Source organism: Brienomyrus brachyistius, unplaced genomic scaffold (genome assembly GCF_023856365.1).
Source record: "Brienomyrus brachyistius isolate T26 unplaced genomic scaffold, BBRACH_0.4 scaffold97, whole genome shotgun sequence".
Taxonomy (NCBI): Eukaryota; Metazoa; Chordata; class Actinopteri; order Osteoglossiformes; family Mormyridae; genus Brienomyrus; species Brienomyrus brachyistius.
Genome location: NW_026042372.1, coordinates 200,359 through 220,643, shown reverse-complemented (window position 1 = coordinate 220,643; position 20,285 = coordinate 200,359). Strand labels below are relative to the sequence as shown.

Genomic DNA, 20,285 nt, shown 5'->3' with positions numbered 1-20,285 from the left:
TGGCCCAGTCCCGAAGTTTAGAGATGCTACACCCTTGTCTCTTTTTATATCACAGCAAATGTATAATTAACATGATAAACAGGAGGGACTGTTAGAGTGTATCTGTGTATTTTATCATATTATTATCCTCCTATATGTGTACGTGCAACCCTTAACAACTAACCCATGGCCCAGAAAGGGTTGCAGACAAGATGTCCTCACAGGGGCCTACCAGATTGTGACGCAGGAATAAGAGACCTTGAGAAAGGAAACAGATTCTGTCAACATAGCAGGGGGCCCACCTTGAGATATGTAATGCTTTGTATTAACCCTGTTTCACCGAGGCCTCACACAGCATTGACTAGTTAAAGACAAGACCCATGTAACCCCTCCCCTACCCTATAAATAAAGAAGCCAAGGGACTGTCCGGTGTGACACTCAACAGAGGCGCAGATACTGTCTGTTGCACCTGAAGTGGGCACCCTTGCGCAAGTAAAACAGAAAGACGTGTGCTGTCTCGTTATTCCTGGGTCCTAGAAGTGGAAGTGTGTGAGTAGTAAGCTGCGGCGCTTCCTCACACAGGAGATTGTAGGAGTGAAAGCTACGGCGCTTTCTCCAAACACAAGGGTGCCTGGGCACCTGCCCCTTCTGTCCGACGGAGGAGCACCCAGAACTTTTACAGTGTGGTGGGGGGGGGGGGAGGGTAAGGCAGCTTGGGCACCTGCCCGTTCTGTCTGACGGGGGCATAACCAGACCTTTCACAGTGGGGTGGGGGTGGCAAGGGTGTCTGGGTAGCTGCGCCTTTTGCACGACGGGGGAGAACCAGACCTTGTTCAGTGGGGAGGGGGTGGCAAGGTTGCCTGGGAAACTGCCCGTCTTGTCTGACAGGGCTTTAACCAGACCTTTTACAGGGGGGTTGGGGTGGCAAGGCTGCCTGGGCACCTGCCCCTTCTGTCCTACGGGGGAGAAATCAGACCTTTTACAGTGGAGTGGGGGTGGCAAGGGTGCCTGGGCACCTGCCCCTTCTGTCCTATGGGGGAGTAACCAGACCTTTTACAGTGGGGTGAGGGTGGCAAGGGTGCCTGGGCACCTGCCCGTTCTGTCTGACGGGGGCATAACCAGACCTTTTACAGTGGGGTGGGGGTGGAAAGGCTGCCTGGGCACCTGCCCCTTCTGTCCTATGGGGGAGAAATCAGACCTTTTACAGTGGAGTGAGGCTGGAAAGGGTGCCTGGGTAGCTGCCCTTTTTGTACGACGGGGGAGAACCAGACCTTTTACAGTGTATTAGGCCGGCAAGGGTGCCTGGGCACCTGCCGATTCTGTCCGACGGAGGAGCACCCAGAACTTTTACAGTGTGGTGGGGGGGGGGGTAAGGTATCCTGGGCACCTGCCCGTTGTCTGACGGGGGCATAACCAGACCTTTTACAGTGGGGTGGGGGTGGCAAGGGTGTCTGGGCACCTGCCCCTTCTGTCCGACGGAGGAGCACCAAGAACTTTTACAGTGTGGTGGGGGGGTTGTAAAGCTGCCTGGGCTCCTATCCGTTCTCTCTGACGGGGGCATAACCAGACCTTTTACAGTGGGGTGGGGGTGGCAAGGGTGCCTGGGCACCTGCCCCTTCTGTCCTACGGGGGAGAAATCAGACCTTTTACAGTGGAGTGGGGGTGGCAAGGGTGCCTGGGCACCTGCCCCTTCTTTCCTATGGGGGAGTAACCAGACCTTTTACAGTGGGGTGGGGGTGGCAAGGGTGCCTGGGCACCTGCCCCTTCTGTCCTACGGGGGAGAAATCAGACCTTTTACAGGGGGGTTGGGGTGGCAAGACTGCCTGGGCACCTGCCCCTTCTGTCCTACGGGGGAGAAATCAGACCTTTTACAGTGGAGTGGGGGTGGCAAGGGTGCCTGGGCACCTGCCCCTTCTGTCCTATGGGGGAGTAACCAGACCTATTACAGTGAGGTGGGGGTTGTAAGGCTGCCTGGGCTCCTATCCGTTCTCTCTGACGGGGGCATAACCAGACTTTTCACAGTGGGGTGCGGGTGGCAAGGGTGTCTGGGCACCTGCCCCTTCTGTCCTATGGGGGAGAAATCAGACCTTTTACAGTGGAGTGGGGGTGGCAAGGGTGTCTGGGCACCTGCCCTTTCTGTCCGACGGGGGAGTAACCAGACCTTTTTCAGTGGGGTGGGGGTGGCAAGGGTGTCTGGGCACCTGCCCCTTCTGTACTACGGGGGAGAAACCAGGCCTTTTACAGTGGGGTGGGGGGGGTAAGGGTGCCGGGGCACCTGCCCATTCTGTCTGACGGGGGAGTAACCAGACCTTTTACAGTGGGGTGGGGGTGGCAAGGGTGCCTGGGCACCTGCCCGTTCTGTCTGACGGGGGCATAACCAGACCTTTTACAGTGGGGTGGGGGTGGCAAGAGTGCCTGGGCACCTGCCCGTTCTGTCCTACGGGGGAGTAAGCAGACCTATTACAGTGTGGTGGGGGTGGCAAGGGTGTCTGGGTAGCTGCCCCTTTTGCACGACGGGGGAGAACCAGACTTTGTTCAGTGGGGAGGGGGTGGCAAGGTTGCCTGGGAAACTGCCCGTCTTGTCTGACGGGGCTTTAACCAGACCTTGTACAGGGGGGTGGGGGTGGCAATGCTGCTTGGGCACCTGCCCATTCTATCCTACGGGGGAGTAACCAGACCTTTTACAGTGGGGTGGGGGTGGCAAGGGTGTCTGGGCACCTTCCTATTCTGTCCAACGGGGGAGCAACCAGACCTTTTACAGTGGGGTGGAGGGTGGCAAGGGTGCCTGGGCACCTGCCCGTCTTGTCTGACGGGGCTTTAACTAGACCTTTTACAGGGGGGTGTGGTTGGCAAGGGTGTCTGGGTAGCTGCCCTTTTTGTCTGACGGGGGCATAACCAGATCTTTTAGAGTGGGGTGGGGGTGGAAAGGCTGCCTGGGCACCAGCCAATTCTGTCCTACGGGGGAGTAACCAGACCATTTACAGTGAGGTGGGGGTGGCAAGGGTGCCTGGGCACATGCCTTTATTGTCTGACGGGGGCATAACCAGACCATTTACAGTGGGGTGGAGGTGGCAAGGGTGTCTGGGCACCTGCCCCTTCTGTCCGACGGAGGAGCACCCAGAACTTTTACAGTGTGGTGGGTGGGATGTCAGGCTGCCTGGGCACCTGCCCGTTCTGTCTGACAGGGGCATAACCAGACCTTTCACAGTGGGGTGGGGGTGGCAAGGGTGCCTGGGCACCTGCTCATTCTGTCTGACGAGGGCATAACCAGACCTCTTACCATGGGGTGGGGGTTGCAAGTGTGTCTGGGCACCTGCCCGTTCTGTCCGACGGGGGAGTAACCAGACCTTTTTCAGTGGGGTGGGGGTGGCAAGGCTGCCTGGGCATCTGCTCATTCTGTCTGACGGGGGCAAAACCAGACCTTTTTCAGTGGGTTGGGGCTGGCAAGGGTCTCTGGACACCTGCCTATTATGTATGACGGTGGAGCAACCAGACCTTTTTCAGTGGGGTGGGGGTGGCAAGGGTGTCTGGGCACCTGCCCGTTCTGTCCGACGGGGGAGTAACCAGACCTTTTTCAGTGGGGTGGGGTGGCAAGGGTGCCTGGGCACCTGCCCGTTCTGTCTGACGGGGGCATAACCAGACCTTTTACAGTGCGGTGGGGGTGGCAAGGGTGTCTGGGCACCTGCCCTTTCTGTCCGACGGGGGAGTAACCAGACCTTTTTCAGTGGGGTGGGGTGGCCAGGGTGCCTGGGCACCTGCCCGTTCTGTCTGACGGGGGCATAACCAGACCTTTTACAGTGCGGTGGGGGTGGCAAGGGTGTCTGGGCACCTGCCTTTTCTGTCCGACGGGGGAGTAACCAGACCTTTTACAGTGCGGTGGGGGTGGCAAGGTTGTCTGGGCACCTACCCGTTCTGTCTGACGGGGGAGTAACCAGACCTTTTTCAGTGGGGTGGGGGTGGCAAGGCTGCCTGGGCACCTGCCCCTTCTGTTCTACGGGGGAGTAACCAGACAATTTCCAGTTGGGTGGGGGTGGGGGGCGGTAAGGGATCCTGGGCACCTGCCCGTTGTCTGACGGGGGCATAACCAGACCTTTTACAGTGGGGTGGGGGTGGCAAGGTTGTCTGGGCACCTGCCTATTCTGTATGACGGGGGAGCAACCAGACCTTTTAGAGTGGGGTGCGGGTGGCAAGGGTGCCTGGGTACCTGACCCTTCTGTCCGACGGGGGAGTAGCCAGATCTTTCACAGTGGGGTGGGGGTGGCAAGGGTGCCTGGGTACCTGACCCTTCTGTCCGACGGGGGAGTAACCAGGCCTTTTACAGTATGGTGGGGGTGGCAAGGCTGCCTGGGCACCTGCCCGTTCTGTCTGATGGGGGCATTACCAGACCTTTCACAGTGGGGTGGGAGTGGCTAAGGTGCCTGGACACATGCCTTTTCCGTATGAGGGGGGCATAACCAGACCTTTTACAGTGGGGTGGGGGTGGCAAGGCTGCCTGGGCACCTGCCCGTTCTGTCCGATGGGGCAGCAACCAGATCTTTTACAGTAGGGTGGGGGGGTGGGTAAGAGACCCTGGGCACCTGCCCCATCTGTCCTACGGGGGAATAGCCAGACCCTTTGCAGTGCGGTGGGGGTGGCAAGGGTGTCTGGGCACCTGACCCTTCTGTCCGACGGGGGAGTAACCAGACCTTTTGCAGTGCGGTGGGGGTGGCAAGGGTGCCTGGGCACCTGCCCGTTCTGTTTGACGGGGGAGCACCTAGACCTTTTATAGTGGGGTGGGGGGGGGGGGGGTAAGGGTGCCTGGGCTCCTATCCGGTCTGTCTGACGGGGGCATAACCAGACCTTTACAGTGGGTTGGGGGTGGCAAGGTTGTCTGGGCACCTGCCTATTCTGTATGACGGGGGAGCAACCAGACCTTTTAGAGTGGGTTGGGGGTGGCAAGGGTGTCTGGGCACCTCCCTATTCTGTCCGACGGGGGAACTACCAGATATATTTCAGTGAGGTGGGGGGGGAAGGTAAGGGACCCTGGACACCTGCCCATCCTGTCTGAGGGGGGCATAACCAGACCTTTTACAGTGGGGTGGGGGTGGCAAGGCTGCCTGGGCACCTGCCCCTTCTATCCTACGGGGGAGTAATCTGACCTTTTACAGTGGGGTGGGGGGGGGGGGGGGTAAGGGTGTTAATTATTTAACAAATCAAATTTCTTTATTTATTTAAATATATTAATAATAATTTTATTTACTTTAATCCACTGAACCAGGACATAATTATATTTTCCAGTTTTTTTCAGTCTGTTATGTCTCTAGTTAAATGATTATTATACACATTGATTGACAGTCATTATGTCAGTTATGTTCAGCTGCAGTAATACAGGAAATTTAACTTAATCCAGCAGACTGTGGTTTCATTATGTTACTCAGTTATGCTTTGGGTGACGCTGAAGCAGGACATTAATAGGACAGAACAGAAAGCCTTTATTGTCACTGTACAGGGAGGAAATACTGTAAATGGACATAAATATATAATATATAAAATGTACATATACAGGGGAGAGGGGATAGCCCCCCCCCCAATCAGGATTACATTTAATTACATTTTAGTCATAGAGAAAACGTATAAAAAACAATATTTTTTATGTTATTCAGCTCACTGAACACAGTCATTTATTTTTTGTCAAACACACAGTACTGTGCGAAAGTCTTAGGCAGTCCAAAGAAATGTTTAAAGCTGTTTATCTGGGTAGCAAGTGTACTTTGGCTTAGAACAAAAAACACAATTTAACATTAGAATGTGTGCAAATTAAGAGTAACACAATAAAAACTAGTAATAATTTCTTCTGTTTTCTAAAAAGTTACTGATATCTAGTTGGATGGCTAGATGAACATCGCTTCAGTTCCCAAACTTCTCCTCAGGGGCACCTCAGCCGTTCCATGATTTTGTTAAATTTCACCAACAGCTCAATTAAATAATTAAATATACTGGTTTAAAAAGTCAGTGAGAGATTGACTAGCTGTATGAGGTGTGTTAGTGGTCAAGTCAAAAAACACATGGCTGCACTGGACGGTCACTGCAAATACTAGGATGATTTTAGCAGAGGTTCTGAAATGGCGAAGCTGACACACTTTGACAGGCATCATATCATAGTTTTACACCAACAGGAGGATAATCTAAACATCATTTTCTTTGCCTGCCTAAGACTTTTGCACAGTTCTGTACATTTCAGAGTAAAAAGGATAATAAAGGTTAAAAAGCAGAGATTTTACCTTTTTGCAGGAGAACCAGCAACACGTCACAGTGACACTGAGGAGTTTATAAAAACCCGAAACCCTGGATAGAGGGACTCAGTGAATGAGGAGGTGAATCTGTGCAGGGGGGTCAGTCCATCAGAGGAGACTCTGTAGAAGGACAGAGCACCAGCCCCCCAGTCCAGATACACTCCTACTCTGCGGGAGCCTGAGGGCCGTATGGGTATGAGAGTCTCTTTATTATTGTGCCGGACAGAGTATCTGTCAGTATAACAGCACAGACACCATGACTTGTCATTGTATCCAAGCAGACAGTCATAACTCCCTCCTTTCCTCCTGATCCCTTTATAAGTCACTGCTATCCAGCCTCCATCTCCACTCCACTCAGCCTCCCAGTAACAGCGGCCAGTCAGACTTTCTCTGCACAGAACTTGGCTCCAGCTGTCAAATCTCTCTGGATGATCAGGATATGGCTGCTCTGCCCCCCCTGTCACCTTCCTGTTCCCCCCTGACAGAGACAGGCGGCTGTGTGCTGTGTTGGGGTCCAGCGTCAGCTGGCAGGAGTCTGTAGGCAGGAGGAAGAATTATTAATCCCATCAGGCCGCCTGTACTTTATGTTTCTGTACGATATAAAAACAGCACAGCTTCCCCTAAGGAAGCGGGAACTGAAGTTTATGAAACATAAAGTGGGCGCGCGACGGCGGCGGGAAGAGCCGCCAAAATGGGGCGCGAGCTAAACTAACAGCTTAATTAATTTAATTAAAAAATGACAAAGCAGCGACACTCATCAGACATATTCATCACAAGCATATTTACCACAAAACGGCACCAGAGATCAATACTAAAGTCAGTGTCTTTCCTTCAAACCGCTAATTCCGGCGCATGCGGCTCGAAAATGGCCATCAATAACAGAATATTTAAGTAATATTATTACACGTTTAAAGTGATATTTAATAAACATTTGGATCTGGATTCTGATATAAACGATGATTCCGGCACAGATCGTGCATCATAAAAAACAGGAAGGTTCTCATTAATTCAGAAAAATATTGCTCTGAAAAACGGGATTATTATCTCATTAATTCGGAAAAACAGAATTAATTTCCCCCAGATGAATGCAATACGCTTCCATAGAGAACCGCTTACCGCGCGCGTGACTGTAGATGCTGCGCCGCTGCCGCGAGGCGTGAGCCCCGCATCTCGCGCTCGCACGCGGCCGCTCTAATCTGTTAACATGGGCGCCGAAATGAAATTTGATATTTTCCGCCGCACATCCAGTGTGTCCCGGGCGCTGATTTCTTTTAGCACCGTGGATCAGCAGAACTTTTTAATATTCACGAGTGAAGCCCTACACGATTGGCTAGCTGATTAATATTTATGAGCGGGGCACTACCTCATTGGCCAGTTAACATCGACTTGTGCTGCTTGTTTCTTCTGCCTAAGGCAGGGGTGTCCAAATCCAGTCCTAGGGGGCCGGTGCCCTGTGTAGCAAAGTTCTTTCCCTGTTCCACCATAAATAATTCAGCTCAAGAGCTGTGTGGTTATTAGCACAAGGAGATGAATCAGGTGTGTTAAATGAGGGGAAACCCAAAAATGTGCAGGACTCTGGCCCTCCAGGACTGGATTTGGGCTCCCCTGGTTTAAGGGATTCAGTGACCAATCAGTAATATTCTCTCATGAATTTTAAGGAATGTTCCAGAACCACCCTGTAAAAATGCAAATTCACATTTTGCACTTGAGGAGAGAGTCCGGTCTCACTGCCTACAGGTGCCTCCTTAGGACAATACTAACGAATCTCACACAGAAAACACATACACTCACGGCATCCGCAAAAAGAACAAATGCAAAGGATTCTTTTTTTGTGAAATTAAATATGTATAACTAATTCATTTAACCATCCTACACTCCCACACAAACACGAAGATAATACAAGCAGCTATAAAGCATTTGCAAAAAATATTTTAAAAACCGATTAAATTAATTGATAGTGTTTTGGTGATGATTTTGATTTTTTGTTTCGCGTTGGTATTATTGTCCAATATATTGGTATTATAATGGTATTATTAATAAAAACATGCAAAGACACTTACATTTCTGTAAGCCTGCTCTGGTCCTGCACTCTCCACCGTAATCCACACTACAGGAGAAGCAGAATGATATAGTACTGCTGTATCCATTTATTTATTGGTGCCTCTTCTTCACATACATGCATAAGTATCTGTAGCGTGTCAGACACACACTCTGTACTCACTTCAGCTTCTCCAGTTTACAGCTGGGATCCTCCAGTACAGCAGAAAGCAGCTTCACTCCTGAGTCTCCTGGGTGATTGTAGCTCAGGTCCAGCTCTCTCAGGTGTGAGGGGTTTGACCTCAGAGCTGAAGCCAGGGAAGAACAGCCTTCTTCTGTGACTCTACAACCTGACAGTCTGCAGAAACATGGAAAAAAAATCCACAATAAATAAGATCACCTGACCATTACAAGCATTACTTTTAAGCAAAAGTGACTCCTCTAATAAATATTTCAATAATCACACAAAATTAACATCTTTTGAACATTTTATAAGAACCTATACTTCTCAGAACCAGATCCAGTCGATATAGAATCATTTAAAAATAATCTAGACTTACCCATATTAACCAATGAAACAGCAGATGACCTTGATGCCAGAGGTGGAGATTTCAGGTCCAGAGAGTACAAATCCAGACCAAGATTTTGTTTCAACCAACCAGATGAATATAAAGAGTCACAGTCACAGAGACTCAACTGGTTTGTTGAAACAAAATCTTGGTCTGGATTTGTACTCCCTACACCTGAAATCTCCACCTCTGCTTGATGCACCATTAACATCAGAAGAACTACATAAGGTCCTCAACCAAATGCCTAACAACCAATCGCCAGACCGGATGGTTACCCTGCAGAAATCTATAGGCCATTACAGTGTTATTGAAACCTGATAAAGACCAAACACAGCCCTCCAGTTACCGGCCATTACAGTGTTATTGAGACCTGATAAAGACCCAACACAACCCTCCAGTTACCCGGCACTCTCATTAATGAATAACTTGAAAATCATTACAAAAGCTCTCGCCACTCAGTTACAGACAGTCATTCCTACTATAATCCATCCTCATCAGACAGATTTCATCAAGACAAGACATGCCTCGGACAACATCTATAGATTATTTAATTTAGTCTAGACTGCTCAGCATACCCATACTAAAACCATGATTACATCATTAGATGCAGAAACGGCATCTGACAGTCAGTTGGACATTCCTCTTTAATACATTGCATAGATTTGGCTTCGGAGAATCGTTCACCCACTGGGTTAAAATACTGTACACCTCACCCAAAAGCTACAGTGTCACAGATGGGATGACATCACCTGCATTCACACTCCGACGGGGAAGACGGCCTGCATGCCCACTCTCTCCTTCACTGTTTGCCATCTTCATAGAAACAATTGTGGCAGCAATACGACAGAACAGTGAAATAAATGGAATTCATACTAATAAGTCAACACAAAATTAATCTCTATGCAGATGATATCTTGCTGTTTTTATGAAACCCTCAAAATATGAAATTTTAATTTTATTAATACCTTTTCAAATCTATCAAACTACACAATAAACTGGAAAAAAACCCATAATATTCTCACTGTCTGAAGATGCCTGGGATTCAGCCGATCAGGATGGTCCATTTCACACACTGGAAATATCCGGTACTTGGGTATCTACATCTCCCACAGGCTGTCTGACTTGGTTACCCTCAACTACACCCCCTTATTCAAAACAATAGATGAGTCTCCCACTTAAATCAATAAAAATAAAATTACTCGTCCAGAATAAATTCAGAAAAATTCTTTCAAACTCATTAATGTCACATTTTTGCTGGAAAAACAAAAACTCAAAATCAAATATTCCACATTACAGAAAAGTAAATCTCAAGTTGGATTACAAGCTCATTTTTCTTAATTATTACTTAGCAAATCAACTGCAAGACTTAACTAAATGGTCACACTACAGCAGTAACAGCAGCTCATGGTTACAGCAGGAGCAGCTGTACTGTAAAAATCTCAGACATGCAGACTTACTCAAAATTTCATTAAAGAAACAAAACTGCTTTAACAACACAGTGCTGCCATTTCCACAGCACTGACAGCCCAGTGGAAAGCCATTAAAATCACTAACTGTACTCTCAGACCCTGTAAATACACGCCAATCTGGAATAATCTGGACTTCCTACTTCACAATATCACTATTCACTATCACTCACGGGGACAGAAAGGGATTACACATCTCCACCTCCTTTTCAGTAACAGTCATTTCATGACATTCGAAGACTTAATCCATAAATACGAGTTGAGAATAAGCAATTTTTCTAATATTTACTAACTGAATCCAGCATCAAAACCAAAACGAACCTCACACATAATACACTGAATCCTCCTCAGATGAGACAACATTCTGCAACTTAAAAATAAAAAGAAACCTCTAGAATATATAATCCTCCATCTGCGACAGACACATTGATATTTGTACCAAAAATTAATTGGAATAAGGACCTTATCTTTTCCCCCAGCTCTGATTTCTGGATGGACGTCTGCAACAACATATTCACAGTGACAAATACTGGCCTTCAGTTCAGTACAAAGTAATTCACATAAAACATGTGACTCAATATAAAAAGTAGTCAGTACTGATACCTGCTCACAGTGTACAAGGGGTGTCACAGATAATTATCTGCATACTCTGTGGGCCTGTATACCTGCTCACAGTGCACCATCGGTGTCAAAGATAATTATCTGCATGCTCTGTGGGCCTGTATACCTGCTCACAGTGTACAATGGGTGTCACAGATAATTATCTGCATACTCTGTGGGCCTGTATACCTGCTCACAGTGCACCATGGGTGTCACAGATAATTATCTGCATACTCTGTGGGCCTGTATACCTGCTCACAGTGCACCATGGGTGTCAAAGATAATTATCTGCATGCTCTGTGGGCCTGTATACCTGCTCACAGTGTACAATGGGTGTCACAGATAATTATCTGCATGCTCTGTGGGCCTGTATACCTGCTCACAGTGTACAATGGGTGTCACAGATAATTATCTGCATGCTCTGTTGGCCTGTATACCTGCTCACAGTGTACAATGGGTGTCACAGATAATTATCTGCATACTCTGTGGGCCTGTATACCTGCTCACAGTGCACTATGGGTGTCACAGATAATTATCTGCATGCTCTGTTGGCCTGTATACCTGCTCATAGTGTACAATGGGTGTCACAGGTAATTATCTGCATGCTCTGTTGGCCTGTATACCTGCTCACAGTGCACCATGGGTGTCACAGGTAATTACTATATGTTCTCTATAGGTGAAAGATCTGGACTGCAGACAGGCCAATTCAGCACCCGGGCTCTTCTCCGACGAAGCCATGTGCTTGTAATAGCTGCAGTATGTGGTTTTGCATTGTCCTGCTGAAATACACAAGGCCTTCCCTCAAACAGACGTCCTCTGGAGGGGAGCATGTGTTGCTCTAAAACCTTTATATACCTTTCAGCATTCATACACTGAACAAAAATATAAACGCAACACTTTTGTTTTTGCTCCCATTTTTCATGAGATGGACTTAAAGATCTACAATTCATTCCAGATACACAATATTACCATTTCTCTCAAACATTTCTCACAAATCAGTCTAAATGTGTGATAGTGAGCACTTCTGCTTTGCTGAGATAATCCATCCCACCTCACAGGTGTGCCACATCAAGATGCTGATCTGACATCATGGGTAGTGCACAGGTGTACCTTATACTGCCCACAATAAAAGGCCACCCTGGAATGTGCAGTTTTGTCTCACAGCAAAATGCCACAGATGCCACAAGCATTGAGGGAGCGTGCAATTGGCATGCGGACAGCAGGAATGTCAACCAGATCTGTTGCTCGTGCATTGAATGTTCATTTCTCAACCATAAGCCGTCTCCAAAGGCGTTTCAGAGAATATGGCAGTACATCCAACCGGCCTCACAACCGCAGACCACGTGTAACCACACCAGCCCAGGACCTCCACATCCAGCAGGTTCACCTCCAAGATCGTCTGAGACCAGCCACTCAGACAGCTGCTGAAACAATTGGTTTGCATAACCAAACACTTTCTGCACAAACTGTCAGAAACCGTCTCAGGGAAGCTCAACTGCATGCTCGTCGTCCTCATCGGGGTCTTGACCTGACTCCAGCTCGTCGCCGTAACAGACTTGAGTGGGCAAATGCGCACATTCGATGGCGTCTGGCACGTTGGAGAGGTGTTCTCTTCACGGATGAATCTCGGTTTGCATTGTTCAGGGCAGATGGCAGACACCGTGTGTGGCGTCGTGTGGGTGAGCGCTTTGCTGATGTCAATGTTGTGGATCGAGTGGCCCATGGTGGTGGTGGGGTTATGGTATGGGCAGGCATCTGTTATGGACGAAGAACACGGGTGCATTTTATTGATGGCATTTTGAATGCACAGAGATACCGTGATGAGATCCTGAGGCCCATTGTTGTGCCATACATCCATGAACATCACCTCAGGTTTCAGCAAGATAATGCACGGCCCCATGTTGCAAGGATCTGTACACAGTTCTTGGAAGCTGAAAATGTCCCAGTTCTTGCATGGCCAGCATACTCACCGGACATGTCACCCGTTGAGCATGTTTGGGATGTGCTTGACCGGCGTATACGACAGCGTGTACCAGTTCCCACTAATATCCAACAACTTCGCACAGCCATTGAAGAGGAGTGGACCAACATTCCACAGGCCACAATTGACAATCTGATAAACTCTATGCGAAGAAGATGTGTTGCATTGCATGAGGCAAATGGTGGTCACACCAGATACTGACCGGTTCTGAGTCCCCAGACCCCCAATAAAGCAAAAAACTGCACATTCCAGGGTGGCCTTTTATTGTGGGCAGTATAAGGTACACCTGTGCACTACCCATGATGTCAGATCAGCATCTTGATGTGGCACACCTGTGAGGTGGGATGGATTATCTCAGCAAAGCAGAAGTGCTCACTATCACACATTTAGACTGATTTGTGAGAAATGTTTGAGAGAAATGGTAATATTGTGTATCTGGAATGAATTGTAGATCTTTAAGTCCATCTCATGAAAAATGGGAGCAAAAACAAAAGTGTTGCGTTTATATTTTTGTTCAGTGTAGTTCCTTCCAAAACATGCAAGCTGCCCATACCGTATGCACTTATGCACCCCCATACCATCAGAGATGCTGGCTTTTGAACTGAACGCTGATAACACGCTGGAAGGTCTCCCTCCTCTTTAGCCCAGAGGACACGGCGCCCTTGATTACCAACAAGAATGTCACATTTGGACTCGTCTGACCATAGAACACGTTCCCACTTTGAAACAGTCCATTTCAAATGAGTCTTGGCCCACAGGACACGACGGCGCTTCTGGACCATGTTCAGATATGGCTTCCTTTTTGCATGATAGAGCTTTAGCTGGCATCTGCAGATGGCACGGCGGATTGTGTTTACCGACTGTGCTTTCTGGAAGTATTCCTGGGCCCATTTAGTAATGTCATTGACACAATCATGCCGATGAGTGATGTAGAGTCGTCTGAGGGCCCGAAGACCACGGGCATCCAATACAGGTCTTCGGCCTTTGAACATTTGTAATATTATCTATGTTCTGTTGTGAATAAAATATAGGCTCATGTGATTTGAAAGTGTTTTATTTGTTATTTCATTGAAATATAAAGTACTTTTCTAGAATTCTGGTTGTTTGTATGTTTGCTGGGGGTGGCAAGGTGGTGCAGTGGTTAGCACTATTGCCTAACACCTCTGGGACCCGGGTTCAAGTCTCCGCCTGGGTCACATGTGTGTGGAGTTTGCATGTTCTCCCCGTGTCGTCGTGGGGTTTTCTCCGGTTTCCCCCCACAGTCCAAAAACGTGCTGAGGCTAATTGGAGTTGCTAAATTGCCCATAGGTGTGCGTGTGAGAGTGAATGGTGTGTGAATGTGCCCTGCGATGGGTTGGCCCCCCATCCTGGGTTGTTCCCTACCTTTTGCCTATTGCTTCCGGGATAGGCTCCGGACCCCCAGCGACCCAGTAGGATAAGCGGTTTGGAAAATGGATGGATGGATGCATGTTTGCAGCAAACTATTTTGTGAATAAAAGCTACCTCAACGCCCACCGCCCCCTTACTTTTTTGCAGTTATTTTTATTAATTATTATTATTACTGTTTGATTCATGTATTGTATGTTTCAGTCATTACAGATATGTATGAAAGTGTGTCTGTGTATGTATGGACATTCATATCTATGTATTAATATACACTGCTCAAAAAAATTGAAGGAACACTTTTTAATCAGAGTATAGCATCAAGTCTATTAAACTTCTGGGATATTGATCAGGTCAGTTAAGTAGCGGAGGGGGTTGTTAATCAGTTTCAGCTGCTTTGGTGTTAATGAAATTATCAACAGGTGAACTAGAGGGGCAACAATGAGACGACCCCCAAACCAGGAATGGTTTAACAGGTGGGGGCCACTGGCATTTTTCCCTCCTCATCTTTTCTGACAGTTTTTTCACTAGTTTTGCATTTGGCGACGGTCAGTGTCACTACTGGTAGCATGAGGCGATACCTGGACCCTACAGAGGTTGCACAGGTAGTCCAACTCCTCCAGGATGGCGCATCAGTACGTGCCATTGCCAGAAGGTTTGCTGTGTCTCCCAGCACAATCTCAAGGGCATGGAGGAGATTCCAGGAGACAGGCAGTTATTCAAGGAGAGCTGGACAGGGCCATAGAAGGTCCTTAACCCATCAGCAGGACCGGTATCTGCTCCTTTGTGCAAGGAGGAAGAGGATGAACACTGCTGGAGCCCTACAAAATGACCTCCATCAGGCCACTGGTGTGAATGTCTCTCAGCAAACAATCAGAAACAGACATCAAAAGGGTGCCCTGAGGACCCAATGTCCTCTAGTGGACCCTGTGCTCACTGCCCAGCACCATGGAGCTCGATTGGCATTTGCCATAGAATACCAGAATTTGCAGGTCTGCTACTGGTGCCCTGTGCTTTTCACAGATGAGAGCAGGTTCACCCTCAGCACATGTGACAGACATGAAAGGGTCTGGAGAAGCCATGGAGAACGTTATGCTGCCTGCAGCATTGTTCAGCATGACCGGTTTGGTGGTGGGTCAGTGATGGTCTGGGGAGGCATATCCATGGAGGGACGCACAGTCCTCTACCGGCTAGACAACGGCACCTTGACTGCCATTAGGTATCAGGATGAAATCCTTGAACCCATTGTCAGACCCAATGCTGGTGCGGTGGGTCCTGGGTTCCTCCTGGTGCACGACAATGCCCAGCCTCATGTGGCAAGAGCATGTAAGCAGTTCCTGGAGGATGAAGGAATTGATACCATTGACTGCCCCCCACGGACATTATGTTTCGTCCATTCGATGCCACCAGGTTGCACTTCAGACTGTCCAGAAGCTCAGTGATACCCTGGTCCAGATCTGAGAGGAGATCCCCCAGGACATCATCCATGGTCTCATTAGGACCATGCCCCGACATTGTCAGGCATGCATACAACCACGTGGGGGCCATACAAACTACTGAGTATGATTCTGTAATGAATCATGAATGAATGAGTTACTGTAATGAAATTTCAACAAAATGGACTAGTCTGCCACAACATTTTTCACTTTGATTTTCGGGGGTGTCTTTGAATTCAGCCCTCTGTAGGTTGATAATTTCATTTCCATCAAACGATGTGGCATCCTTTCGTTCCTAACACATTACCCAGTCTACATCAGTATAGATATCCAGCGTGATTTTTTTCCCCCATTGATATCTGATGTGTTTTCAAAGTGTTCCTTTAATTTTTTTGAGGAGTGTATATGTGTGATAATTTTTTATTTACTAATTTCTTTTTGACAATTACGGCTCCAATCATCCACAATCATCATATATAAATAGAATCCTTCGTTTTTTACTTTTTTGCATTTATCTCCTTTTCTTTTCCTCTCCCCTCTACGACTCCTCACATTAAATACTGACTTCATTCGCCCCCCCATTCCTGCCACTTCAACTAGCCTCTACTTTGGGGTAGTGGTTCTGTTCACCTGTGCCTCTGGGTGGGGCAGGTCACCTAGTGCACTGGGGGTGGGGTGTCGCAGACACTCTCACAGACAGATACCCTGTCACAGACACTCTCACAGACACATACACTGTCACAGACAATCTCACACACGCGTACCCTGCCTCAGACACTCTCACACACACGTATCCTGCCTCAGACACTCTCACATACACGTACCCTGCCACAGACACTGTCACACACACGTACCCTGTCACAGACACTCTCACACACACGTACCCTGCCACAGACACTCTCACACACACGTACCCTGTCGCAGACACTCTCACACACACGTACCCTGCCACAGACACTCTCACACACACGTACCCAGCCACAGACACTCTCACACACACGTACCCTGCCACAGACACTCTCACACACACGTACCCTGCCTCAGACACTCTCACACACACGTACCCTGCCACAGACACTCTCACACACACGTACCCTGCCACAGACACTCTCACACACACGTATCCTGCCGCAGACACTCTCACACACACGTATCCTGCCGCAGACACTCACACACGCGTACCCTGTCACAGACACTCTCACACACACGTATCCTATCGCAGACACTCACACACGCGTACCCTGTCACAGACACTCTCACACACACGTACCCTGTCACAGACACTCTCACACACACGTACCCTGCCACAGACACTCTCACACGCACGTATCCTGCCACAGACACTCTCACATACACGTATCCTGCCGCAGACACTCTCAGACACGCGTACACTGCCGCAGACACTCTCACACACACGTACCCTGCCACAGACACACTAACACACACGTATCCTGCCGCAGACACTCTCACACACACGTACCCTGCCACAGACACTCTCACACACACGTATCCTGCCGCAGACACTCTCACACACACGTACCCTGCCACAGACACTCTCACACACACGTACCCTGCCACAGACACTCTCGCACACACGTACTCTGCCGCAGACACTCTCACACACATGTACCGTCACAGACACTCTCACACACACGTACCCTGCCACAGACACTCTCATACACACGTACCGTCACAGACACTCTCACACACACGTACCCTGCCACAGACACACTAACACACACATACCCTGCCGCAGACACTCTCATACACGCGTAACCTGCCTCAGACACTCTCACACACACGTACCCTGCCACAGACACTCTCACACACACGTATCCTGCCGCAGACACTCTCACACACACGTACCCTGCCGCAGATACTCTCAGACACGTGTACCCTGTCGCAGACACTCTCACACACACGTACCCTGCCACAGACACTCTCACACGCACGTATCCTGCCACAGACACTCTCACACACACGTATCCTGCCGCAGACACTCTCAGACACGCGTACACTGCCGCAGACACTCTCACACACACGTACCCTGCCACAGACACACTAACACACACGTATCCTGCCGCAGACACTCTCACACACACGTACCCTGCCACAGACACTCTCACACACACGTACCCTGCCGCAGACACTCTCACACACACGTATCCTGCCGCAGACACTCTCACACACACGTACCCTGCCACAGACACTCTCGCACACACGTACTCTGCCGCAGACACTCTCACACACATGTACCGCCGCAGACACTCTCACACACATGTACCGTCACAGACACTCTCACACACACGTACCCTGCCACAGACACTCTCATACACACGTACCCTGCCACAGACACTCTCATACACACGTACCCTGCCACAGACACTCTCAAACACACGTACTCTGCCGCAGACACTCTCACACACACACATACCCTGCCACAGACACTCTCACACACATACTCTGCCGCAGACACTCTCACACACACACGTACCCTGCCACAGACACTCTCATACACACGTACCCTGCCACAGACACTCTCATACACACGTACCCTGCCACAGACACTCTCAAACACACGTACTCTGCCGCAGACACTCTCACACACATGTACCCTGCCACAGACACTCTCATACACACGTACCCTGTCACAGACACTCTCACACACATGTACCGTCACAGACACTCTCACACACACGTACCCTGTCACAGACACTCTCACACACACGTACCCTGCCACAGACACTCTCACACACACGTACCCTGTCACAGACACTCTCACACACACGTACCCTGCCGCAGACACTCTCACACACGCGTACCGTGTCACAGACACTCTCTCACACACATACCCTGCCAGACACTCTCACACACACGTACCCTGCCAGACACTCTCATACACATGTACCCTGCCAGACACTCTCACACACACGTACCCTGCCAGACACTCTCACACACACATACCCTGCCACAGACACTCTCACACACACGTACCCTGCCACAGACACTCTCATACACATGTACCCTGCCACAGACACTCTCATACACATGTACCCTGTCACAGACACTCTCACACACATACCCTGCCAGACACTCTCACACACACATACCCTGCCAGACACTCTCACACACACATACCCTGCCACAGACACTCTCACACACACGTACCCTGCCACAGACACTCTCACACATGCGTACCCTGCCACAGACACTCTCACACACACATACCCTGCCAGACACTCTCACACACACATACCCTGCCACAGACACTCTCACACACACGTACCCTGTCACAGACACTCTCACACACACATACTCTGCCAGACACTCTCACACACACATACCCTGCCACAGACACTCTCACACACACGTACCCTGCCACAGACACTCTCACACATGCGTACCCTGCCACAGACACTCTCACACACACATACCCTGCCAGACACTCTCACGCACACATACCCTGCCACAGACACTCTCACACACATGTACCCTGCCACAGACACTCTCATACACATGTACCCTGTCACAGACACTCTCAAACACACGTACCCTGCCGCAGACACTCACACACACGCGTACCCGGTCACAGACACTCTCAAACACACATACCCTGCCAGACACTCTCACATACATGTATCCTGCCGCAGACAAACGGCAAATGACAAATGGGACCAAATTGTTTGTCCGTTATAAGCGAAATTCCATTGTATGTGAGTCCGCTATATGCGATGCTTTTTCTGCAGGTTCTTAAAGGCGCACGGCCAGCGGACCTTGTCTGTTACAGATGATATTCCGTTATAAGCGAGTTCGTCATAATGGGATTATACTGCACCTCCAACTCCACCTAGCAGACATACCTATGAGGGGATTGAGGTATGGATTGATTCTGATCGTGTTTGGACTAAACACCCCGGGATTCAAATACATCGTCCACCGTGATTCACCCACATTATTGTTGTGCCACAGGTGAACTGCACAAACGCGTTTTTTCACTGATCACTTATATAACTTGTTTCTCACAGAAAGAGCTAGAACACCTATCTCGCCTTTCCCAGCGGAAAGGGAGGCTTATCTTTTCTCTCCCAGGGGAAAAGGGAAAGCCTTGCCCAAAATGCTTCATAACCGCAAGCGCAAAACAGCCTCACCTGGACAGGAATTGGAGAATAAAGAGCACATTCCCTGAGGAAGGGGGTGAGCCTGGCCAGCTCGCCCCCTCCCCGCACGAGTACCACTCCAGATTTAGCATAAAGGAAGGGGGAGAGCTCAGCACTGACCGGAGATCAGCCGTGGGATAGAGCACGCATCGCCCGGAACTTCTCAGGAATCACGTGTTGGTCTCCTGCCAGGACTGAAAGGGGCTCCCCAGTCCGTGTGTGAAGGTGGGTGATTATAGCACGTCCGAGTGTAGATGGCTTGTGGCTACTTTTTCATTTTATTAATTAGTGGGATTACCTATCATCCATCCATCCATCCATTTTCCAAACCACTTATCCTACTGGGTCGCGGGGGGTCCGGAGCCTATCCCGGAAGCAATGGGCACGAGGCAGGGAACAACCCAG

General features: G+C 49.2%; 1 protein-coding gene and 1 long non-coding RNA gene across 12 annotated transcripts in view; both read right to left on the bottom strand.

The window, feature by feature from the left end:
- Window positions 1-1,082: 1,082 nt before the first annotated feature.
- On the bottom strand, window positions 1,083-3,563 carry LOC125727441 (uncharacterized). Its single transcript, XR_007388757.1, has 3 exons — window positions 3,515-3,563; window positions 3,293-3,366; window positions 1,083-1,143 (listed from the first exon to the last, which is right to left on the bottom strand). It is a non-coding gene; the product is annotated as an uncharacterized LOC125727441 (long non-coding RNA).
- A 1,870-nt stretch (window positions 3,564-5,433) lies between these two features.
- LOC125727427 (NACHT, LRR and PYD domains-containing protein 12-like) overlaps window positions 5,434-20,285 on the bottom strand; it is a 46,868-nt gene continuing 32,016 nt past the window's right edge. For 10 of the 11 annotated variants that reach the window (XM_049004108.1, XM_049004115.1, XM_049004117.1 and 7 more), the window contains 3 exons: window positions 8,473-8,646; window positions 8,312-8,358; window positions 5,434-6,786 (listed from right to left, as the gene is read on the bottom strand). In XM_049004108.1, coding sequence (XP_048860065.1) covers window positions 6,266-6,786; window positions 8,312-8,358; window positions 8,473-8,646 — 742 coding nt within the window. In that variant the 3' untranslated portion in view covers window positions 5,434-6,265. The remainder of the gene's footprint in view (window positions 6,787-8,311; window positions 8,359-8,472; window positions 8,647-20,285) is intronic. The other variant, XM_049004118.1, reaches the window with a different exon arrangement.